Source organism: Lagopus muta, chromosome 6, assembly GCF_023343835.1.
Source record: "Lagopus muta isolate bLagMut1 chromosome 6, bLagMut1 primary, whole genome shotgun sequence".
In the NCBI taxonomy this organism is placed as follows: Eukaryota; Metazoa; Chordata; class Aves; order Galliformes; family Phasianidae; genus Lagopus; species Lagopus muta.
The window spans coordinates 36,076,160-36,097,987 of record NC_064438.1 but is presented as its reverse complement, the minus strand read 5'-3'; the positions used below and the strand labels follow the sequence as shown (position 1 = coordinate 36,097,987).

The 21,828-nt window shown below is 34.5% G+C and overlaps 1 protein-coding gene across 15 annotated transcripts in view; it reads left to right on the top strand.

The window, feature by feature from the left end:
• Positions 1-21,828, top strand: part of RALGAPA1 (Ral GTPase activating protein catalytic subunit alpha 1) — a 114,735-nt gene that overhangs the window by 73,168 nt on the left and 19,739 nt on the right. For 14 of the 15 annotated variants that reach the window (XM_048950135.1, XM_048950138.1, XM_048950136.1 and 11 more), the window contains 5 exons: positions 503-574; positions 1,096-1,219; positions 1,936-2,091; positions 9,863-10,021; positions 11,334-11,461. In XM_048950135.1, coding sequence (XP_048806092.1) covers positions 503-574; positions 1,096-1,219; positions 1,936-2,091; positions 9,863-10,021; positions 11,334-11,461 — 639 coding nt within the window. Of the gene's footprint in view, positions 1-214; positions 346-502; positions 575-1,095; positions 1,220-1,935; positions 2,092-9,862; positions 10,022-11,333; positions 11,462-21,828 lie in introns of those variants that run through there. The other variant, XR_007377981.1, reaches the window with a different exon arrangement.

Sequence of the window (21,828 nt, the reverse complement as noted above, 5' to 3'; positions counted from 1 at the left end):
TTTCTTTAAATTGTTACAGCTGGCTGGGTGGCTTCTGAGCTATATTCTGTTCTCTTCAGTAATTCAGAAGAGCAAAAGCTCAGTATTTAACATACGAACTCCCTAAAACAGTGGATTGCAGGAGTGTCTTTTGTCACTAAGCGCAAATGTTTTGGGCTAGTAAAATGTGCAGATTGCATAGGTGTCAAAAGACATTCTGCCCATTCTTCTGCAGGAGCAGATTGATTGCTGCTGTATCCAGTAGGTTGAATGAAGAAGACATAAAGAAAGAAAGTTTGCTTTCAAGATTATGATGGATATAGAAGATTTCCTGGAGTTAAAAATGGCTTAGATTTTTTTCTTAAGGTACCTTAATCATTTTATGTAAGAAAGAATAGTTGAAAAGGCAAAAGCATTTGTTGGCTGTTTTTACTTGGACTTGGCAGTGTTCTTGTTCAGTTCTTTTACTGTTCTGATGTTTCATAACTGAACAAGTAATAAAGTTACAAATTTTTCTATTTAGAAGGAGCTTTCATCTCCTGAAGAAAAATGAGAAGTTACTTCGAGAGCTCAGAAATTTGGACTCAAGACAGTGGTAAATTCTTCTAATCGCTACCCTACCTTATTTGTTTTATGTGCTTGTATTTAAATGGCTGTAATTTGCGTTAGATGGGAGAATTGAGCTGATGTTAAAAATAATTTTTTAAACTTTTTTTATATATTGCAGTATGCTGTAGTTATTGTTACACTGAAGTTATGTTAATGTTACTTGTAGAGTGAAAATCTGCAAATATCTACAGTCAAATATCATGAAATAGAACAAATTTCAAAATAACTTGAATTTACTAACACCTGGATATGTGTAACATGGGATAGTTTTAAAACATCAATATGTAATTGTCTACTGTTTTAATTTAGCTGTTTTCCGACACTGTATTTGAAGGCATGGAATTGTAGGTGGAGTTGTAGCATAGAAGTAAAAAGTTGTATAGCTGTACTTTACTTCCACAGGCTTGTTTGAAATTTAAAAACCCATGCTCTCTGTGTAGTGTTTGCGTATTTTGGTTTCATATTAGCAAAGGCACTGTTATGTGGTGACCACTCCATTTTTTACAGCCGAGAGACCCACAAGATTGCAGTGTTTTATGTTGCTGAGGGACAAGAAGATAAACACTCCATTCTTACTAATACTGGGGGAAGTCAAGCCTATGAGGATTTTGTAGCTGGCCTTGGTTGGGAGGTATTTATTCAATTTTTTAATTCCAATTTTTTTTACAGAGAAAAAGATATATTCCTACAGTTCTTTGGCTCTTTAAATTACTTACAAGTACTGTTTCTCTAATAGGATGCTGAGAAGAATTCTAATTTCGTTAGCAGTACTAGATACTTAATTCTAAGTTCTTCCAATTTAGAAAAGTTCATGCAGGCAGGGATTATTCATTAATATGCAATTCTGTACTTCATGGACTAATGGGGAGGTATTTTGATTGCCCTGTGGGCCTGTAAGATATGAAGTTCAGTGAAGTTTTAGTTTTGTTCAAATTTGTGAATCCTAAAAATATGAGAATGCATCTTTACTCATGTTCTATTCTAGCTCCCTTCCACTGCAGATATGTGTATGTTCACAACCACTCCACTGTCTTAACATGTCTGTTCCTGCAGTCAGAAATGCTGTCATATACCCCATCATCTCTACAGCACTTCAACTCTTCAGTTAGTATTCTGATATTGCTAAAAAGATTTCCCTTTTTCGTGTCCTTTGTTTCTGACTGCAAAAGATTAACTTCCTAAGACACAGCTCTGTCTCACTGAAATACAGGAATCATTCCTGCTTCTGGCTGGCTATGAAAAGCGGCCATCAATTTTTAAAATTCAGTTGAAAGTGGATTTAAAACAAAAAAGTTCTATATGAAGTTTTTTTTTTTCCCCCTAATGTCTCCTGGACTTTATTTTTAGGTAAATCTCACAAACCACTGTGGTTTTATGGGAGGACTGCAAAAAAACAAAAGCACTGGATTGACTACTCCATATTTTGCTACCTCAACAGTAGAAGTAATGTTCCATGTGTCAACAAGAATGCCTTCTGATTCGGATGACTCTCTAACAAAAAAGGTACGTGTTTCTGATTAAAAGATTTCCTTGCAGTAATAAAACTAGGGAAGCAAAGATCATTCTAAATGAAAATTCAGTAGTTTTGTCTTAAGAAATAAATCATAAAACATGATACATTTACTTGCTGATAGTGGGTATTTTACAGAAGGAGATTAAGCCATGTAAACTATCTGTCAAAATGGTGAATTTTGAGATTATTGCAAATACTGGTGAGGTCATATGAATACTGGTGAAAAATGAAGGAAGATAAGTGCTTGTGTTGATGAAAAGAGTGCATAAAATTGTTTTTTTTTTATATTTGAGTCTTTGAATGCCAGTCGATAAATATATGGTGAGTACTTTCAAAAATGACTTTTTATTTATTGAAGGGTCACACGCTGTCTATTAAACTAATTTTCCCCTTAAAAAGTTTAAAATATTAATTTGACCATGCTTATCATATGTGTGGTGTTTTGTTTTGGAGCAGACACGAACGTTCAAGAGTGATAGAATCTCTCGTTGCCATGCTAAGAAAAGAATGATATTCTGTATTGGTATTTTTTCTTTAGAATTTAATAAATTCCATATTAGTGTGAATAAGTTACCTCCTTGAACACGTGTCCTGTTATAAATGAACAATTGGCTATCATTAGATTGTCCCCTGTCCTACATACATACATCTTCAGATGTGCTAATCCATTCAGTAGACACGTTAATGAGCACCGGTTGAAGTGTAATATTGAAGGAACTGAAGCTGGTTGACCTCAGCGTGGAGTTTAATACTTGTAATTAAATTAGACAACAGACAGTCAGTAAAGAGAGTAATAGCCATGCCTCTGGCAAACTTCAGTTATTAATGACTTTTTGTTCCTTGTGTTCAACTTGAAGAAAAAAATATAATTGTTGTTCTTGTTATTATAGACTAACTGTGGGTTCTAACTTCTCACTGCTGCATTTTAGGCAGTTGGTTTTTGTTTGTTTGTTTTTTAATTAAAGATATTTCTTTTTGTGTGCCTGTAGTGCTGGGTCCTTCCTGTTCTTTATTTCATTAAGTATAGCCAGAGTAATAGATTGTTAGTGATTTATAAGAGTGGTTTAATAGATAATATGACTAACTTTAAAATAAGGTTGCTGCTTTTGTTCTAATTTAAAGCAGTATATATTGCTACAACGTATGCTGTTATGTTAACTGGCTTCTGTATGTTTTAAAAGAAATTTGATTTTGTGCAACACAGCTTATAATTATGTTTACAAACGTTGCATGTAACGTTTGAATTAGAGGATTACAAAGTGTTGGAAAGGAGAAAGATTGATCACAATGAAAATTAATTTTTCTCAAATAATTTTCAAATGCTGTAGGCTTCAGCAGAACACACAGGAAAGATCTCATGTCTGTTTCCAGGAGCACTCTGAATCTGCATATAGCTGTTCTACCACAGAAGGTTCAGTGCTTGTCCAGGCCTTCTGTGATTTAACTTGTGAAAGTGGTGTCAACTGGACTTTTTAACAGCTCCAATTTGCCCCAGGCCCATTTCTATTCTCTTTCACAATCTCTCTTTTTAGTAATTAGGAATATTTGAGGTCTGTATGGATATGTCAGTGGAGTATATATATCAGAAGGTTGGAATTGTATTTGTAGTGTACTGATGATGCTGATGGGCTGTTACCAAGCTCCTTTATTCTCTGTGGCTTTCTTTCCTGTTCCTCCTCTACATTTGTTCTCTGTTTATTTAAACAGTTTCCCAATGAGTGAAGGCTTGTGAGCCTGTCTTTACATCTCTCCTCCCTTCTCTAATATCTCCATTTCAATCCATCTCAATCAAATTTAACAGAGACAGGTTGGAAAGTATTAATTTCATGTATGTTCAGTGAAAATAGCCTAAGTAAAGGAGTAAGAGAGACTGTTAGTGCTGAGTCCTTCTTGTAAGGTAAAGACTGTATGGAAAGAAGCATTAGACATCAAGAAGATGTAATAAATGTTATCCCAAATTAGAAAAAATCATCTAATTCAAATCTTGGGAAGAATCATGAGTAGGGAAGCAAGCTTAGTGCTTAAGTCTTTTAGTGGTTCTGAAACTACTTGTGCTGCTTACACTGTGGATGGGTCAGAAAAAAATATATTTTATGTCCTCTGCAAGATCACACTCAGTAGAATGGGCTTCATTTTGTAATTGTGCTGAGCACAGTACTGTTCATGACCTCAAAAGAAACTTGAGTTTTGAGTTTCTCTGCAAGTCTTTCACGTACTTTCTTTATCTATTTCATTCAAAGAGAAAAACAAGCAAACTTCCAGTACTTGGCTTAGAACTGCTGCTGTTTTTATACTGTAAATGTGCCTAGAGGTGCATGATAGGTCCATTTTATAAATGGAGATCAAATTAAATTAAAACAAAACTTCTTCCTGCCTGTCCAGCTACTACAAAATCAAGATTCTGCTGTTTCAGAGGCCAACCCAATGTTAAACTTATTTTCTATCCATCTTACAGAGTAGTAAATAAAACTTTTAAATGTCTTGAGTACCTCTGAAGCATTCGTTACTGAAGACATGAACAAGAACAAGAAATGGCATGAATTTGGGAAGCACAAATGAAAATGTGAATATATAAAGGAACTTAACATTGAAATGCATATCTAAAGCATGCAGTAAATTTAAAAATACTGAATTAAAGATTTAATACCAATAATATAACCCAATTTGTTTCTTTTAGAATTAAGAGTTAGATTAAAAAGCATTTAAATTGAACAGCCTTACAAGGACAAGCTTACAAAGAAAATGTCAGAGTTTAATGAAGCTGTGAAGACTCAGTTTATGGAGTGAAAAAGCTCATATTTCTGCCTCTACCTTATCACTATTTGGCTCCTCCTTGCTTAGCCAGATGGAGGAGTGGGGGCATTGTAGGTGAAGTTATGCACAAGATGCATGAATAAGCAATAGTAATGTTATTAAAAATTGGAGTACTAATTCGTCTTGGGCCTTGGCTGTTTGACATGATTCTAGTTTATCTTTGATGTTGTCCTAACAGAATTATAACTCTCAGCATTTGTAGCTAGTTTTTTATTCTGTATCAAGATGTATCAGGGAGTTGAATGTTTATAGATGTAAATTATTAGTACAATATTTTTTGAGTTACAATTAAGTACACATGCCATTTAAAAAAAACTAAAAACACAACAACAAAAACCACAATACCGTAGTTCTGAAAGTTTTGTGAAAAATTAAACCAGAGGCTATATATACTATAAAGAAGTGCTTCCTACATTCAGTGGGCAGAACTAGCTTCGTTATGCCAGTACTTCAGATGTTTCTGCTTCTTCTGTTCTTTTCATAATGAACACTTGAATTTTTGAAGAAGCAGCAAATTTGGGGATGTTGCTGCATCAGAAGGAAATATAATAGCCTTTTTTCTCCCTCCGTTAGGTAAGTGAATATTAGAAATTACAGTAATTTTGGCAAGAGTTCAAGGGTTAATGCAACAGATAAATAAAAGGAATTTTTTGTAAATTGAGCCCTGCATTATTTCACTTGTCTTGCCTTTCCAAACCTAACTCATTTAATTTTAAAAAGTAAATACTTAAATTCTTCCTGACAGTGTGCTTTGCTTTTACTATCGTTTATTACTTCAATTATACTTGGTATCACTTAGAACAATCTGCCATTTGGAAATTTCAGTATAGCCTGCAGCTTAGTATTAAGTCTGGCTGCTATTGTAACATGTACAGCATATGACACTAATGTATCAAAATTAGATTTGATCATCCCTCCTGGTTATATTTATTTCACGTTTCTTTTGTATTCAGTTAACATAAATGTATTAAGAGAGCTGACACATGATGATGGCTATAGAGTAAGAATATTTTAAAGTATTTTGAGTTAAATTTGAAATTTCAGGTAACCTTGCAGTTGGTCATTTTTATATATTTATTTTAATGGAGTAGAGTTTCAAAGCAAGCTTAAAAAAAAAATCTGCTCATCTCTGACATTTCCTCAGGCTGTCTTCCCGTCAGCTTAGGTTTAAAATTGGTAAAACAGAGCTCTTAATCTATTTCTCATTGCCACCTTTGTGGATCACCATGGATAACATGACCATTGTGCCTGTCACTTACTCCCATAGCCGGAAATCATCTTTAATTTGATCCACTTTTCTGAATTCTTACATTCATTTGGTGCTTATTGCTCTGTTCCTTTTTTTCATGTAACGTTTCTTGCAATATAGCCTTTTCCTTCTTCACACCCACAGCTAAAAGCTATATCCTAAACTGCTATATTGCTTGCTCAACTTTCCATTCTCTGGGCTTGGTGCATCCTTTAAGAATGCTACTGTAAAAGATATTTGCCTTTTTACCATTTATTTGCATGTTCCTATTTCTGATTTGTGTACTACCTTATACTTCAACAATAAACTATCTAGAGTTATATGTGAAGTTATACAATATTTAGTATTTTAGAATATTGGTATATAACTACAGTTCCAGGTGTTTCAGATACAGTGTATTACCAGTTACTTGAAGTGTAACACAGTTTTAGCAAATTTTACTATTTGTATTACTGCTGTTCTTCAAATCTCTAGTAAATATTTGCACTCGACTGCTCTAAAGTTAGGAAAACAAGGTCAGGAAATTATTTTGAAGATACAATGGCTAACACAACTGCTGGTGGAGAGTTTTGAATAACCACTGACACCGATTTCAGTCTTATTACCTGTGTATTCTGTACATACCACATCCAATTCTGCTAGATAACATGGAACCACACTTTCTTCTTGACTATGTTGCTGTCTCTCCTGTGGATTCAATGCACAGAAATGGTTATAACTCAGAGTCTTTGTGCCATTTGTATACAGGGCGCTGATTTCTGTGATGCTTCCAATTCAGACTTGAGGAATTCAGATTGAAGTTGAAAGAGGTCAGACTCTGACCCTTTTGTGGTGTAATAAATACAGTGTATGGTGAATTCTCCTAATGTTTGTTGTGCTTGCAGGAGAGCTTGGTGTGGGGTAGCACTCAGTTTCAGGATCATTGCAGAGGGAACTGAAAAAAGAAGAAAAATTGAAATTCTTCTTTCTAAAAAGTTCATGCAAAAGCTAACAGACCATCAAAAGAGACAATTCTAGGTGTTGGATCTCTTCCATGAATCAAGTGTGTTTATCAGTCAAGTTATAACCATTCCAACTTTCTCGTTAGCATTGCTTACTGACCATGATGAGGTCATGTGAAAGAAGCAGTAAAGAGCTCTTTTTTAAGATCAGAACTCTTTGATCTGCTCTTGTAAAGTGAATATAATTACTTATCCAAGATTTAATTCTTCTCCAAGCATAAAGATAAAATAAGCAACACCCAATCTTTTGCAGTTGCATACTCTCTTGTTGCTCTTCTTCCTCCTACGATGAGCACAAAACATTGATCATAGTTTTGATTTTGAGTACATTTTGTTATAAACTAGTACACACAGTTAATACCATCATTTGCCTACTTGCACCATCTAAGTTTGACACAATGCATTGTGTGTCACATTCTGCACTTAAAATAAGTCTTTGTCAAATCATTTTTGGGAGTACTCATGAGATGAAGGACAGCTGACAAAACTTGGCACTCAGTGGAATCATCCAATTCATTGTTTTTTTCTTCTGAATAAGTTAGTGTTTTTAGCCTGGAGTGTATTCTCACACTTCTATGGGAGTAATAAAGCAAATTTCCAAAATGGAAAGAAAAATCACTGATCGCTTCAGTACACTTGGCGTCCTAAATTATGTGCTCTTTATCAGTAGTCTTTGTGAAATAACTGCACAATAGACTTTTATCATGCTTTATCACTCTCCAGAATCTGTACCATTCTGATTTGCAAGTATTCATCAGTAGTGATGCTCCATCTCAGTAGCTATCCCAGAAATGCAAGAATTGTTGTCATATCTGATTAGCTCTGAATTCTAGTTACAAATACGCAGGGGCAACCTTTGATAAATGAAACTCAGGGACAGCCAGAAACTCTACTATCTAAACTCAATATGTTTAGGGCTTTAAAGCTGTTTATTTGGCATGTAGTTTGTCTCTATCCATTATTTGAAATGTAACAGTGCAAGTTTATTGTCTCTGAGTCCGAAGATGATAAGTAAAGTCATCTTCTAATTAATAGTTCAATATTGCTGAAATTAAGAATGGTACTGAGCAGTGATGAGTGTGTCAGTGATGGGTGTTCTACATGTTAATGGTGTACCAGGTGACTGAGCATACCCCAATCTAGGATCACACTGTTGTTTCATATTTCACAGGATTTTCTATCTGAGCCTCTTAATTTCTCTTTGATAAGTCTGTTTCATCCTTCCTAACTTTTCACCTGCTTCTGAGTGTGGGCCTGGCAGTTCCACATGCCCTTATGTCATTGTCATATTTTGATGCATTGTTTGACTGTCACTTCACTTTGGAACTTCGAAGATATTTAGGCCCTCCTAAGAGTACCACAGTTAGTTGTCTTTTACAATGTGTCATTGTAAACATGTCATCCAAAATTTCTGCAGCTGATGTTCTTGTGTTCCATATCAGTAGTTCAGGTTGCTGCCTGTTTTTTTTCTCATCTAGTCAAATAAAACTCAACATCCTGAATGCTGTTGTAACCAAGTCTTCTCTTGGTCTAGGTTTATGGTTGGCACAATAACATCTAAGTGCAGTTCAAAGTAACAGACATCTACAAAAGAGGCAAAAATAGCTCTCTTAAAAGAAATTACACTCATGGTTCTTTACGTGTATGTATGATCTGATCCAGGTAAAACAAATGGTTTATTGAGCATCACAGGAGACATGGCACTGATGCCACTGACGATCACATCTTTGCCCAGTCTGAAACTGAAGAAAAAGCTTTTATTGTAATCATAATGTATCAGTTTTCAGTCTGCTACAATGCAAAGCCAGTAGAGAAGAGCAGAAGCATGGGTTTTTTTTCTTTTTTGATTTTTTTTTGTAAAGACTGCTACTTATGACCAATATAATGGCCTTCAACTTATGGCCTTCAGGTAAGACAAAAATAGTGTTCCAGGAGACTATAAGAGAAACAAGCAAATATTTGGAATGATATTTCTCTGATGACTGTGTATGTTTTCCTTTTATTTAAAATGCAGTTATATTGTAAAAAAAAAAGAAAACAAATTTGTTGACTTTTTATACAAAACAACAACTTGGAAGTGCTCAGATTTGTATCAGCATGTTACTTGTTAAGAGCCATTCACAGTGCTGTCCTTTGAATAACATCAAGGCAATTGATTGGTTGGCCAAAGCCATGCAAACAAACTGAGATCTGTGGATAAAGAAAATTGTCAGCTATATCTGGTGATGCACAAGGAGGAAAAAATTGTGGTGGACAGTTTAGAATTTAGCTAGAATGATGAGGTTAAAAGACTGCTCAGATTGATGCCTTTTAAACAGATGTTTGTCTCTCTCTTTTTAAAATTCATATGGAATTTAGTAGTTAATTTACTGCCTGTCAATGATGGCAGTCTTGAAACCGTTTTGGCAAATCCAGTTGAATTACTTGGCATTCTTGAGATAAAATCAACAAAATTTTAGCTTTTATTAGTCTCTATTGTTAATTTAAATAGTAATTGGCAGAAATGTATAAAAATCCATAGCAAAAACCAATACTGTAACTGAAAACACGAGAGAACTGTAGTGTAATTTATTTTATTCCTCTTTATTTCTTTTTCGTGGTTGTTTTTTTTTTTCCTATTGAAATAAGAACATTTAGTATAGCTGTATGGATACAGAAGATATTTAAACTGATGCTCTTTTATTTCTGCTTTTCCAGCTGAGACATTTAGGAAACGATGAAGTACACATTGTTTGGTCAGAGCATACTCGAGATTATAGAAGAGGAATAATTCCAACAGAATTTGGTGATGTTCTTATTGTTATCTATCCCATGAAAAACCATATGTTTAGTATCCAGATCATGAAGAAGCCTGAGGTAAGGCAGGTGGCTGGTTATGTGTTTCCTTCATGTGCTTTATACCCAGGGAACAGTGAAAATTGATCGAGCATACACACAGGGCAGAGAGAACATATATTCTTCCTTATGTTCGAAGTTCATGAACTAAGTTCTATTTTGTATGCAGGGCTTTGGTGTAATAAACTGATTCAACAAGGTGATCTGTCTTCAGCTTTGACAATTGCAGTGTGGTAGGAGGAAATGGGAGAACTCAGTTAGAACAGTGCATAGCAAAACAAGTAACTTGAACCTGCAGAGGCAGGATTCTATCAAGCAAATCTGCTGGCATTGTAAACTGCAAAGAAAGCTGCAATGTTCTGCTTAATTATTTAAATTCTAAGATAATCTTTGAAATTTTCTGTATCAAATTGATATGTGATTGTGGCCATTAAATCATAGCCTGCTCGAGCTTTTCCATCCATTTCATATTCCCCTTTCTTCTTTCTCAAAGCCAATTTTCATCTTCTCCTCAGCATAGGACTCAGCATAGGAACTTGAAAATAAATTCAGCCAAGCAAAGACCATTCAACTCCTAGGCATATGAACGCATATCCTTTCTAATTTCTGTTCATCAAATGTCTGGGCTGTCAGTGATTTAAGATACTGAACGCTGACTGAGTAAAAGTCATCATGAATGTTTGTACTGCAAAATTTCTCTATATGATGTCACTCACCATAAGTTTCTGTGCTTCATATATTGAAGCACTTTCTTAAAAGTGCTAAGATTAATTGAGATATAACAGAATAGGGACATAGGAATTCATCCATGTGATAACTACCTCTGATTATAGGTATGAAATGATACCCAGTATATGGTCTTATTATCACAAGGTTCCTTGTATTTGAATTAATAAGTGTATTGTTTTCTTTACTAGCTTAAGTACATCATGTTATATTACGGGGAATAGTAAAGGGCTTGAATGTTAAAAAGGAAAAAAAAGACTGCTTACAGTATTGTCATCTGGCCTTGCAGCCTCATAAACATCATATGCATAACTATTCTTTGGATTTTTGGCAGCAAATTTTGAAAATAAGCTTTGATGAGATATAGTATTAAAATGGTTGCTTAATTTTCTTAAAATACTTTATCTGTTACCAAGGATATCAAGCAGTTATGTGGCTGTATATTTCCTTAAGAGAAAAGGTCTGTCATGGAGCACAATAACTGGTCTGATTATCTAAGAATGAGGAGAAAAAAATTATACCCTTGGGCACTCTATTGTTACTGTTGATTGGTAATTGTTATAGCTTACATCTTGCTTTATGTTGAATTTCTTAATTTTTTATTCAGGTCCCATTTTTTGGTCCACTCTTTGATGGTGCTATTGTGAATGGAAAAATTCTTCCTATTATGGTTCGTGCAACAGCTATAAATGCAAGCCGTGCGTTGAAATCGTTAATCCCTTTATACCAAAACTTGTATCCTTTCACACATGTGGTTCCCAAGGCATATACGTTTCCCTGCAGTTCTACTGCTATGATCTTCACATTTTATGTCCTCTTTTATTTTTGTCAGATTTAAGGATATTGTTTTCAATTTATTGTGATGTCATTGCCATAAAAAGCATAGCAAAGCACTGAAAAAGACCAGCTTTTTTAAATAAGCAAATAATAGATTCAGCCCTAAAAAGTCATTTCTTTCTGATATTTTATAACATGGTGTAAGTTCTTATCACTTTGTCTTAATTATTATCATGACCAGTTAGTGGTTTTAGCCTTCCTAAAGCAACAAAGTCCTGGTGTTCCTAATCTTTTTCTACTTAAAGATAGTAAGTATTTCCCCAGTATTAAAATTACTTATCTGTATTTTCTAGTTCCAATGCTGCTTTCCTTCAAAATGTGTAATTAGTTCATTTTTCTCCTAGAGAATTTGTTGTTTAGCTCAGAATATAACGTTGTCAAAGTTAGTGTCATTGTGAAGATGTCAGAAAAGGCTATCTCATTTTTTGGTTGTAACTGAAATTGTAGTATTTTGAAAGGGCTTCTCTAAGGAGAACAGGTTTACCAATCAGAAATTAAAAAACGTAAGGTAAGTCAATCTCTTCTGCTTCTCCCCTTCTTAGGACTGAGTTCTGTTCTGTTCTATACCTGTTACTTATGTCAGCAAGAATGTACTATTTTTTGTTTTCATAAATTGAAAGGTAAATGTGAATTTTGATCCAAATAGATTCTGTGCCTAATTTCTACCCAAGCTGTATATATTTGTATTTTTTGTGTGATATACTGTTAGAATACTATTTTTTAAGGCTGTTAGTACTCATGGAGTTTTGGATTTGTTCTCCCTTTGGATATGATGAAGTGGATTTAAAGATGAGTGATGGATGGTGTTTGGTGTGATAACAGTAAATGACGTTTGTGCCATTTCTGTAGATGACAGATGTTGATTCATGGTATTTCTATGCTCAGAAAGGTCCGATCTTTTCGTCATTACTCAAGTAGCTTAATCAAAGAATTTAAAATGTATTATCATCATTATACCATGAAAAGTGATGGCTTATAGCATTATATTGATATATAGTGATGAGCAATTGGAAAAAAATTTACTTTGAAATAGCAAACTTTCAGTGCTGAAAAATATACCCACAAAAAAATCTGTGTTTCAGATTCTGTATAGAATATACAAGTTTTTATAAATTCCTCAGACATAGCTTGCCATCTCAGTATCCAGGAATTGGCCAGGTCCTAAGAGCTGTTTTTACTGTATGTTCACTTACAATTTGATTCTCAGTACTTTTTTAAATATACTTTTATCAATTCATTGCATGTCATTTATGACATTGCTTCTATAAAACTGTTTATATGTGCCCCTTAACATGGTTATTGTGATAACTGTATTTGGTATTAGATAGTATTGGTTGGTGAGTTTGTGCTCCTTAATATGTTCAGCGTGGTAACTGTGAAAAGAATTAACTAGCTATAATATTAGATATTATTACTTGGTAGGCTTTGTTGACTTCGTTAGCCAATGCTTTGTTAACTAAGCATTGGTTGATTGGGCACTGATTTTAAAGAGTGGATTTGTTAATAAGTAGTCATTAGAATTGTTTTTCTACCTGACTTGGAGTATTGTACTCAGTGCTTTGCATAGTACTTCAAAAATTAATGTGAGGCATGAGGTCTTCTTTAAAAGCTGTTGGTTTGGAGTGAGATTTGAAAAAAAATTCTACAAACTTCTTTGGCCTGAGTGGACTCAATTAATTCAATAGGCAACAGAAAATAAATAGAGAAATAAACTTCAAAAATTTGCCACCTTCTCTACGGCTTAAAAACTCTTGAAGAAATATGTCATTTCAGTGCTTTAGGTGTTCAACCTATTATCATATTTGAGGTCTAGAAGGAATTTCCCTCAGATAAGAATGGCAAGGATAAGTAGGAGTTTTCCATAACACAGACATGATCTCCTAGCTAGGAATATTTGAAAATTGAATCCAGTTTGTTTTTGCAATAGAAGGGAATCGAAGATGTTGAGAATTGTCCTTGGTGTCCCCCACTCTTTTCCTCTGGCATATTTTACCTATGGCTCTCCCAGCTTTCAAGTTTGTTGTAAACTGAAGGACGTGGGGACAGGAGGATTTTATGATCTGTGGTTAAATGGCATTTGTGTAGACCTCTCTAGGCTTGATGACTCTTGTGGACGACAGAACTTACTGAACAAATAAAAAGAGGACTTAGAGTGGTGTAAACAATGTTTCTGAAGAGGGGAGGGAAATAGGAACAGAAAAGACATTTTTCAGAAGCACACCAAAAACAGAAATCCATCTCAAAAACTGAAGCTGATAATCAAGGCCTCCCACATGTCCAGGAGTGTAATGGTGTCAGTGAACAAGACTTCCTATCTGATCTGCTTGAAATGAATTTTTATTTGTCTATGAGTGTCTAATATATTGGACCTGTGCTGTTAATTTTGTAGCAACTGTGATGAAATTCAATTTAATGTGGGTCTTAGGGGAACAAGAATACTTGAGACTTCTGTTGAATACATTAGGAATTCAAATCCTGCACTTGTGCGTTGACTCTCCTTTTACTAACATAGTAGGCCATCATAAGCAGGGAATTTCAAAACTAGTATGGTTATCTCTAATCCTGCAAGGCTGTAATTAATTTCACTGTGCTGGAGAATATTTGGTGGAAATTTTCTGACTATGTGTAGAGTTGATATGTAGATCTGTGCTTATGTGTACTTGAGGAATATTTACATTGTGTTGTAGATCTTTGTAATGAAAATGGGTCACGGTAAACTCTTGATTAAGCTAGTTGTGTGTTGATTTGAAAGCATGTGAGAAAGTAGCATTGAAATGGGCTCTGCTACTTCCAAGGAGGCTTTATCTGTCCTTTGAGTTGGTGCATTTTCTAAATGTGCACCTGACTGAAAAAAAAAATCAGCTGTCATTTGTAATCAGCAGAGATATTCATTCCTCTTCATGTAATCTGATTGCAGCTTTTTCTTTATTGCTCTAGTCTGTTAATCATGATGTGGCAATGGGTAGCACGTGTGAATACTATAATAATGGTTGCATGGATACAGGAAATTCTCCTCATCTCCTTTTTGTAGTCTGCTCCAACTTTGAGAATGTGTGATCTGAAGTAACTCCCTGACGCTGATGTACTCAGTCATTCACCTTCCTGTTTCTGATGTTATTTTGACACTTCTGGTAGCAAACTTAAATAGCTTAAAAGATTTGATTTTGTTGATGATTTTTAAAGGTTTCATCTGCTCTGTTTTTATTCTGTGCTCAGAATACTGTAATAATGTGTCAGCATGGTAGTATTTTAAGATTTAAAATTTACTTAGTATATTAACAGCCATTGCACAGGCAGATGTCTTGCTTTGACTTTGATGCTTGCTGTTTTCATCGCTGTTGCGGCATGAAGAGAGAATTGCTGTTACGGATTGAGCTGCTTGTTAATTTGTGGGATTTGCTTTAGTTTTTCCTTCAAGAGTTCTTCAGTCCCTCGTTTTCTTTCAGTGACCTTACTTTTATTTAACTCCTTCACCAATAGGCAGCATGTATGCACACATGTAACAGATGATATGCTCAAAATACTTGCACTGTCATGCTAATGAAACAGCAGTACCCCTTTTCTTCTGTGTGTTTCTTCTCATTGCATTAGGAAAAGCATGCATATCTCATGAATGCACACCAACTGCATGCATGCTGGAAATACTGCTAAGATTTATAACTGCAGGTGTAGTAATGGTACTGGATGTTGAGAAAAACCACTCTCACTATCATGTAGAATAAGAAGCCCATCATTTAGGGGATAATTGAATATTTTTTATTTACTGATTTCTGTGAAAATTTCTGATAGGATTGTTTTTATTAATGGCTTCAATATCAAAGCATGTTGTTAAATTCTGAATTTAGAAGTTACAGCGTAGGAAATTGATCAAAATGAAATATTTTTGAGACGTACGTATCATGTATATATAAACTATTTAGACATGTATTTGAACTTCCTGAAGTCAGTCAGATGGCAAAGTGTACACAGAGATAATGTTTTTAATGTGGAATTGTCCAGTGATCCAAGTAGTTAAAATTGTGTTTATCATTCAACAGATCAGGAAAAATACTGAAACTTCATAGGAGTGAAATCTGAAAAATCTACTCTCTTACTGTGTTACACACTGTACACAAATTTTGGAGTGCTAAGAAGTATTCCAAAGTATCTGGAGTGAGATTTGTCTGCAGCTCAGGCACCATAATGCATTCTTTCTTTTGCAATATTCCTCCCCATAAGGATGCTACTTAACAGCACACATTAAGAAATCCTATTTAGTATCTTTTAAACCTAAAATTTGTTGAACTTTTACAAATCTGGAATATAGATAATTTTACCCACAATGATCATACCATAATTTTCACTTCTTTATTAATAATCTGCCGTGTATTTTACCATATGCAAAGAATTCATCAATTATTTTGATTTTTTTTTTCCTTATTTAATGGCGAACTTAAATACCAAAATTATAATGCTGTTTTAATTATTCAGTCTACAGAATATTGTAAAACAAATCATAATTGAAAGGATTTAAGTATTTTTTTGTTATCAAAATTGGAAAATTTACATCCTCTCATCTATTTTGACATTGCATTCCTAAAGAGTTGGTATTTGATGTATTGCAGCTAGCCTTCTTAGGGAGTTGTCTTCCGGAGATTAAAAATATTGACTTCATATAATATCTGACAAGGCAATCACTACTTTACAAATAAAATAGTATGTTTGAGGGGGTTCTTAAAAGTTTCTTCTGTGTTAAAAACTCGTAGTACAGAAGGAGCTTTCTTGCTTGATGTGAAGTACTCAGATGCCCCAAAAAAGGGTTTTATTTGAAACAGAAGCATATTTATTTGTTATGTGTGCTTGATAATTGTTAGCCACAAGATAGAATTTCAGATACCATTTATATTTTAAAAAAAAAAAAAAAAGTCTAATTACTAATTACTTACAGTTAGCAAAGTGCATGTTTCACATTGTCTGGCCTCATTTAATTAAGCATATATTTGACTGACATGGTTTTGTGTAGGATTTGTGAAGATTTTGGAAGTTTCTTACTAATACAGAAACTTAGATATTAGAAACTAGAAGGCACTTACTTTGGCCAGTGTTTTTGTATACTTTGTAGATATTACTTTATATGCTTTACAACAAATAATTGAACATTTCAGGATTTTGGTGAATATTTATCCCACCCCTGAGTCATACTATTGAAGCCTTGTTTGATGTAAGTTCAAATAAGAGCCATGCATGAGTTCGTCATATGACCCTTGCTGTCTCTTCCAGGAGAAAATAGAGTTATTTCTAGAATCTATTTTACTGTTTAGCAGTGGACATTTTTTTCAAGTTTAAACAAGAATCACAAGGTAAAGAAACTTATTATCATTATTATCATATATATTCCTTTTACTTTGACAATGCTCTGTTTTTCAATTTTCCCAAGTCCTAGTTCTGCTGACAATTCTTTTGATCTTCTTAATTCAAAATGTCATTAATTAAAGGCATGCATACAACAGTAAAACAAGAACAACTGAGGGTTTCCCAGATATCTGTAAATATCAGATTGTTTTTGTAGACTGTTCAGTTATTTAAGTTTCAAGGAATAGGATGACAGTTTCTCTTTGCAAAATAAAAGAGGAAAGTTCATCTCTATGTAGAGTCATGCATGTGTGTGTGTGACAATTTGTAGATATGTAATGATAGCAATTTTTTATACCATCTTTGTGGGTTTTTTTTCCCTGAAGTAATGCATTTAATTAACATTTGTTCCTTTGATGCCACAAGCATATTTGAACAAGAAGAAACTGTTGTAAGAAAAATCCCAGAAATATCTGCAGGATTTGGTTTCTTGTAAACCATGGATAGTGAAAGTACTCAAAATGGCAAACAATTAATGAACAAAGGCAAAATGAGCAGTCCATAAGTAAATGATGTGTTTAAGAATGTTCATATTCAGGATTAGTGCTGTAGTATGCTATACTGAAAATTGGTGTAGTTTGAATATCTCCCATAAAGGAATTGTATACATAATGGCAATGTAATGAGAGCCACACAAAGTAACTTTTGTATGGGTAATAAAATCACACTGAAGTTTTCTCCATCAAAAAAGGACCAAATAAAAAACCAGTGAAGATTCCAAAGCATAAGTTATTTATGTTCATTAAGTATTGTTTGAATCCTATCATAGGAATACCTCACCTGACTATATATCTAATGTTCCACAGTAAATGAGGCAAGTATTGATTGACATATGCTGCTTAAATCGATCACCTTGACAGCCAGAATTACGGTAATCTGTCAGTGTTAATGACTGTCTTTCAAGCTTTGATACCTCTCCTTCGTTCATCTTGTCTTGCCTCTCTTCTATTTGAAGTGCATTTTCTTGCAACCTCTGGTTTTGTCAGAGTAGGTACTTTTGTAGTGTTTTTTTGTCCCCTGAGTCCAATTTATTGGCTTGATTGTGCAATTAGACTTAAAATGCAACACCAGGGAGCAATAGTGTTCCGAGTAACAATTGGACCTCAGGGGTAGTGCAAGCCTGTTTTCAGCTGTCATTTATTAGTTACCTGTTGAAAGAATAGTTCTGTTTTGCTATGAATAATTCCAAAGCATCACTTTAAATGCCTTTGATTTTAGCCACTAGAGACAACTGATTGAACCAACATTTGTGATAGGTTTTTAAACTCTTGCCTTAGTTTTTATCATACAGACACTTGAAATAACTGCTGGAGTGATTCTTGCAGATGTGTGTACAAAGCTGCTGTTTCTTCTGCATTTTCATGTAGACACACACATCATTTCAGTTGGTTTTCTCCACTGCTCCTTTTCTTCTGAATAATGCATCTCTAGTACTAGCAGTGAATAGAAACTGAAAGCTTGAGGGCTCTGCTTCTGTGTTACAGTGTAGTGTATTTTCATGCGTAGACACTGATTTTTTTTTTAATTTTTTTTGCAAAACATGGTATGCTTTTCTCTAACAGCAGTTCTGGATTTGTATCTGTTCAGGTAAACATATTTTCTTTAGTAATTTTACTGCTTCTGGTCCCACAGAACTTGCCTTCTCTACCCCGGTAGCTCTTTTCTCTTTCTCTTCTTGGGCTGTTGACAGAACCTAGCCAGGACACTAGCAGTGCCTGTTAAGAGCTACAGCTCAAGCACCTGGGTTTAAGAGTAAATACTGTTGTTGTCATCACATCAAGATATCATAATTTGGTTTTGAGTTAGTAGCATCTTTATTATTTATTCTTCCCAAATGAGTACATGAGACTCTCTTGAAAGAAGTAAAAGAGCAAAGAGCAAAATATAAAATAATACAAAACTGATTCATCCCGCTAACACAGTGTTCTGCTAATAATAGTAAAGATGTTCTGTTGATAGGGAGACTCAGATATTTTTGTATTGTTCAGAAAAAATATAGGGCTTTTTACATCTACATTCTTTCATTAATTGAATTTAGCCTGAAGGGACAGGGGAGATGTACTGTTTTCTGTTTAAAAAAAAAAAAAAAAGTCTTGATTTTTGTATAAAATGTGAGTAGGCTTATTCGGGTGGCATTATGATTTAGAATAAAAGGATGTTGGTGGGCTACCGTGAAAGGCAGTGAAGTGCTTTCTCAGCCTGCTAGAATTTCTGAATTTAGATCTGTCAGTACAGATGGCTTGAAGGAGGGAAGTTCTTTGTTAATGTGCCTTTTTCAGGTTGGAAGTTTGGGGTATATTGTAAATGGAAAATTAGTAGAACAAACACTCTTTCATCATAAGATGCATTTTAGAGGTCTTGCATATCCCTCTTAAAAAAAAAAAAAAATGGTAGGAAAAAGAATGCGTATTCCTTAAACTGGAATCGAAAAAATAAACTAGTTCAATCATATGCAGAGTAATTGCTTTGTACATAACACAAAATGACAGGTTTTTTTGTTAATACCTACTTAACCTTATTAATTAATTAAACGTTTTGGATAACAAAAGCCTATTGTTAAAATGTTAAGACTCTTGCCCTCTTAAGGTGTTAAAATTCATACAGATTCCTTCGATAGCTCTCAGATGTCTGAGAATAAAAGGAGGAAATAGTAAACATTTCATTTCTGATATTTCTAGGATTTAAAGTAAAGAATTAACAACAAAAACACTATTTAAACCTTGCTTTTATTTTGCTAAAAAGAGCACTGCTTGTTGATGTAATCCTTTACTGGTCATGAATTCAGCCCTAATAACAGAGAAATTGCTTGAAAGTTTTGTATGCTAAAACTCTGAAAGCTGTATTCTGTTGTTTAAATTGGTGGGAAATGTGGGAGATTATTGGTAACAAGCAAAACTGACAAATACTAGTGTCTGTGAGATAGAATTTTAGGGTGAGCTGAATAAGATAGTGACAAACTGTTCCTACATCATTCTATATATGATAATCATGACAGGTGGGGCATAGTTGCAGTGCCAACAGAGGGAGAAGATAATGATATGTACCAAACAAAAAACAAGGAGAAAATAGAAACAAGTTCATTAGTTGTCTTTGCTCTCTAAAACATCTCCAACGAGTCTGTTGTCTTTTATTCAGTAAAGGGTTTTATATAATACCTGTAAATATGTGAAAATATCTAGCTGGAATAAACTTCATGTGGCTATATTCTCTAACTAAAGAAGTCAAAATTACAAAATAAAATAAAATAGAGGATATGTGTATATAATGTATTCTGGATGTGCCACAGATTTAGTAGGAAAAAAAAAAGCAAACAATGTAATAAACCAGCATAAAGCAAGGATTAAAAGTTAGTATTACAGTAATTGGAATTACCATATGGTAGTCCAAAGAACATGAGTCCTAATCATGGCCCAGCCAATCAAAGTAATCACAATATACTTTCTAGACGTTAGAAAAAATAGTGTAATTGCTGATTAGCTGCACCTGAATAGATCTTTGGGTCACAAATGTATCTATTTCCTTCAGAATGCTGCTGCTTCTGAACATAGAAGAGTGAAGGGTATTAGAAAATCTTTTAATTTCTGCTTGCCAAACCATAGTTACCATCCATCTGTTCGTGCCAATTGTGGAAAAAGGTCAGTTTTCAGCAAAGCCTTGTATTTCGCAGAAGGTATGTGAACTGAAATTTCACAGGGGACATGATGGTTCCTGATTCTTAGTGATAAACTATTGGGGCCAGCAGGGTTGGCATATGGTTCAGCATGATATGAAGGCTTGGGTTCCCTGGCTTCACTCCTTTGGCGTTGAACTGATAAAACCTGGCTCTTAAGTATTGTTTCACTGGACACCAATCATGGGCAGCAGGAACTGCCCATTTAACTCTCTGTGGGAAGGAAGCCCAGACTGCATTCACAATAGTACCATTGTAGTGTTGCAAACTGCTCTCAACAGCTTGACAGCACTAGGGAGGAGGGAGAAAGGGCTGATTTACTAATTGCTATTCAAAATAAAGGAAGAGGGAAGTAACTGAAAATTCGTTTTTGTTTTCATCATTTGAATGCCTTTGCCAGTCTTCTAAAAATTGCAGAAGACTTTGCTACCATCTAAAGAGGCTTACAAGTAGATTATCTTGTGCAGCCCACAGTGAAGATAAAATGTTTTCTAGGTAGTTGTAATGATTATTCAAGTGTAGATTGGAATTAAAGACGGAATTTCTCTTCTGAGAATTGTCCCTGTTACTGTGTAGTGTGGAATTGCAAATTAATTTATGTCTATATCTGTAGTCTTTTTACTGGACAATGTTTAATATCATTTTTATCTTCAATTTTTGCAGTTTTCGGCAAAGTCTTTCTGAAAGGCGTTTTCATAACTATTTATCTCATCAACTAATAAATCTAATAATATATGCAGAGGTACTTAAGATAGAAATCTAAACTTCTGAGTATATGAGAACAGTGGACTTCAGCATTCATCAAGTACTTGAAGCAGAGCCAGTTTTGCTTTTGTATTTTTACATGCAGGAACGTGAATTGCTGGAGTTTAGACCAATACAGTGCTGAGTGTTGGAATAGGGATAAGCCCCTCTCTCCAAATCTGGAGTCAGTGCATGTGGCAACACTTCCCTCTGGCCTATATATTATTTGTAGGCTGAAGCAATGGTTGAAATGGCTGGACATCTCTCCCTGGCACATTTGGGGCAGCATCCTTAAACTTCAGCCCTTTGGCTGGTCATGTCATTGCTTCTCCTGCCACTCGTCTGTAACACAGCAGTGCCACATTGGAAGCACTTTGTGAGCCATTCAGTCTGCCTCGGGGAACCTGCTTCCAAAGGAGTCCTGAAACTGGGTAACTGTGATCATCTGCAAAATAATTAA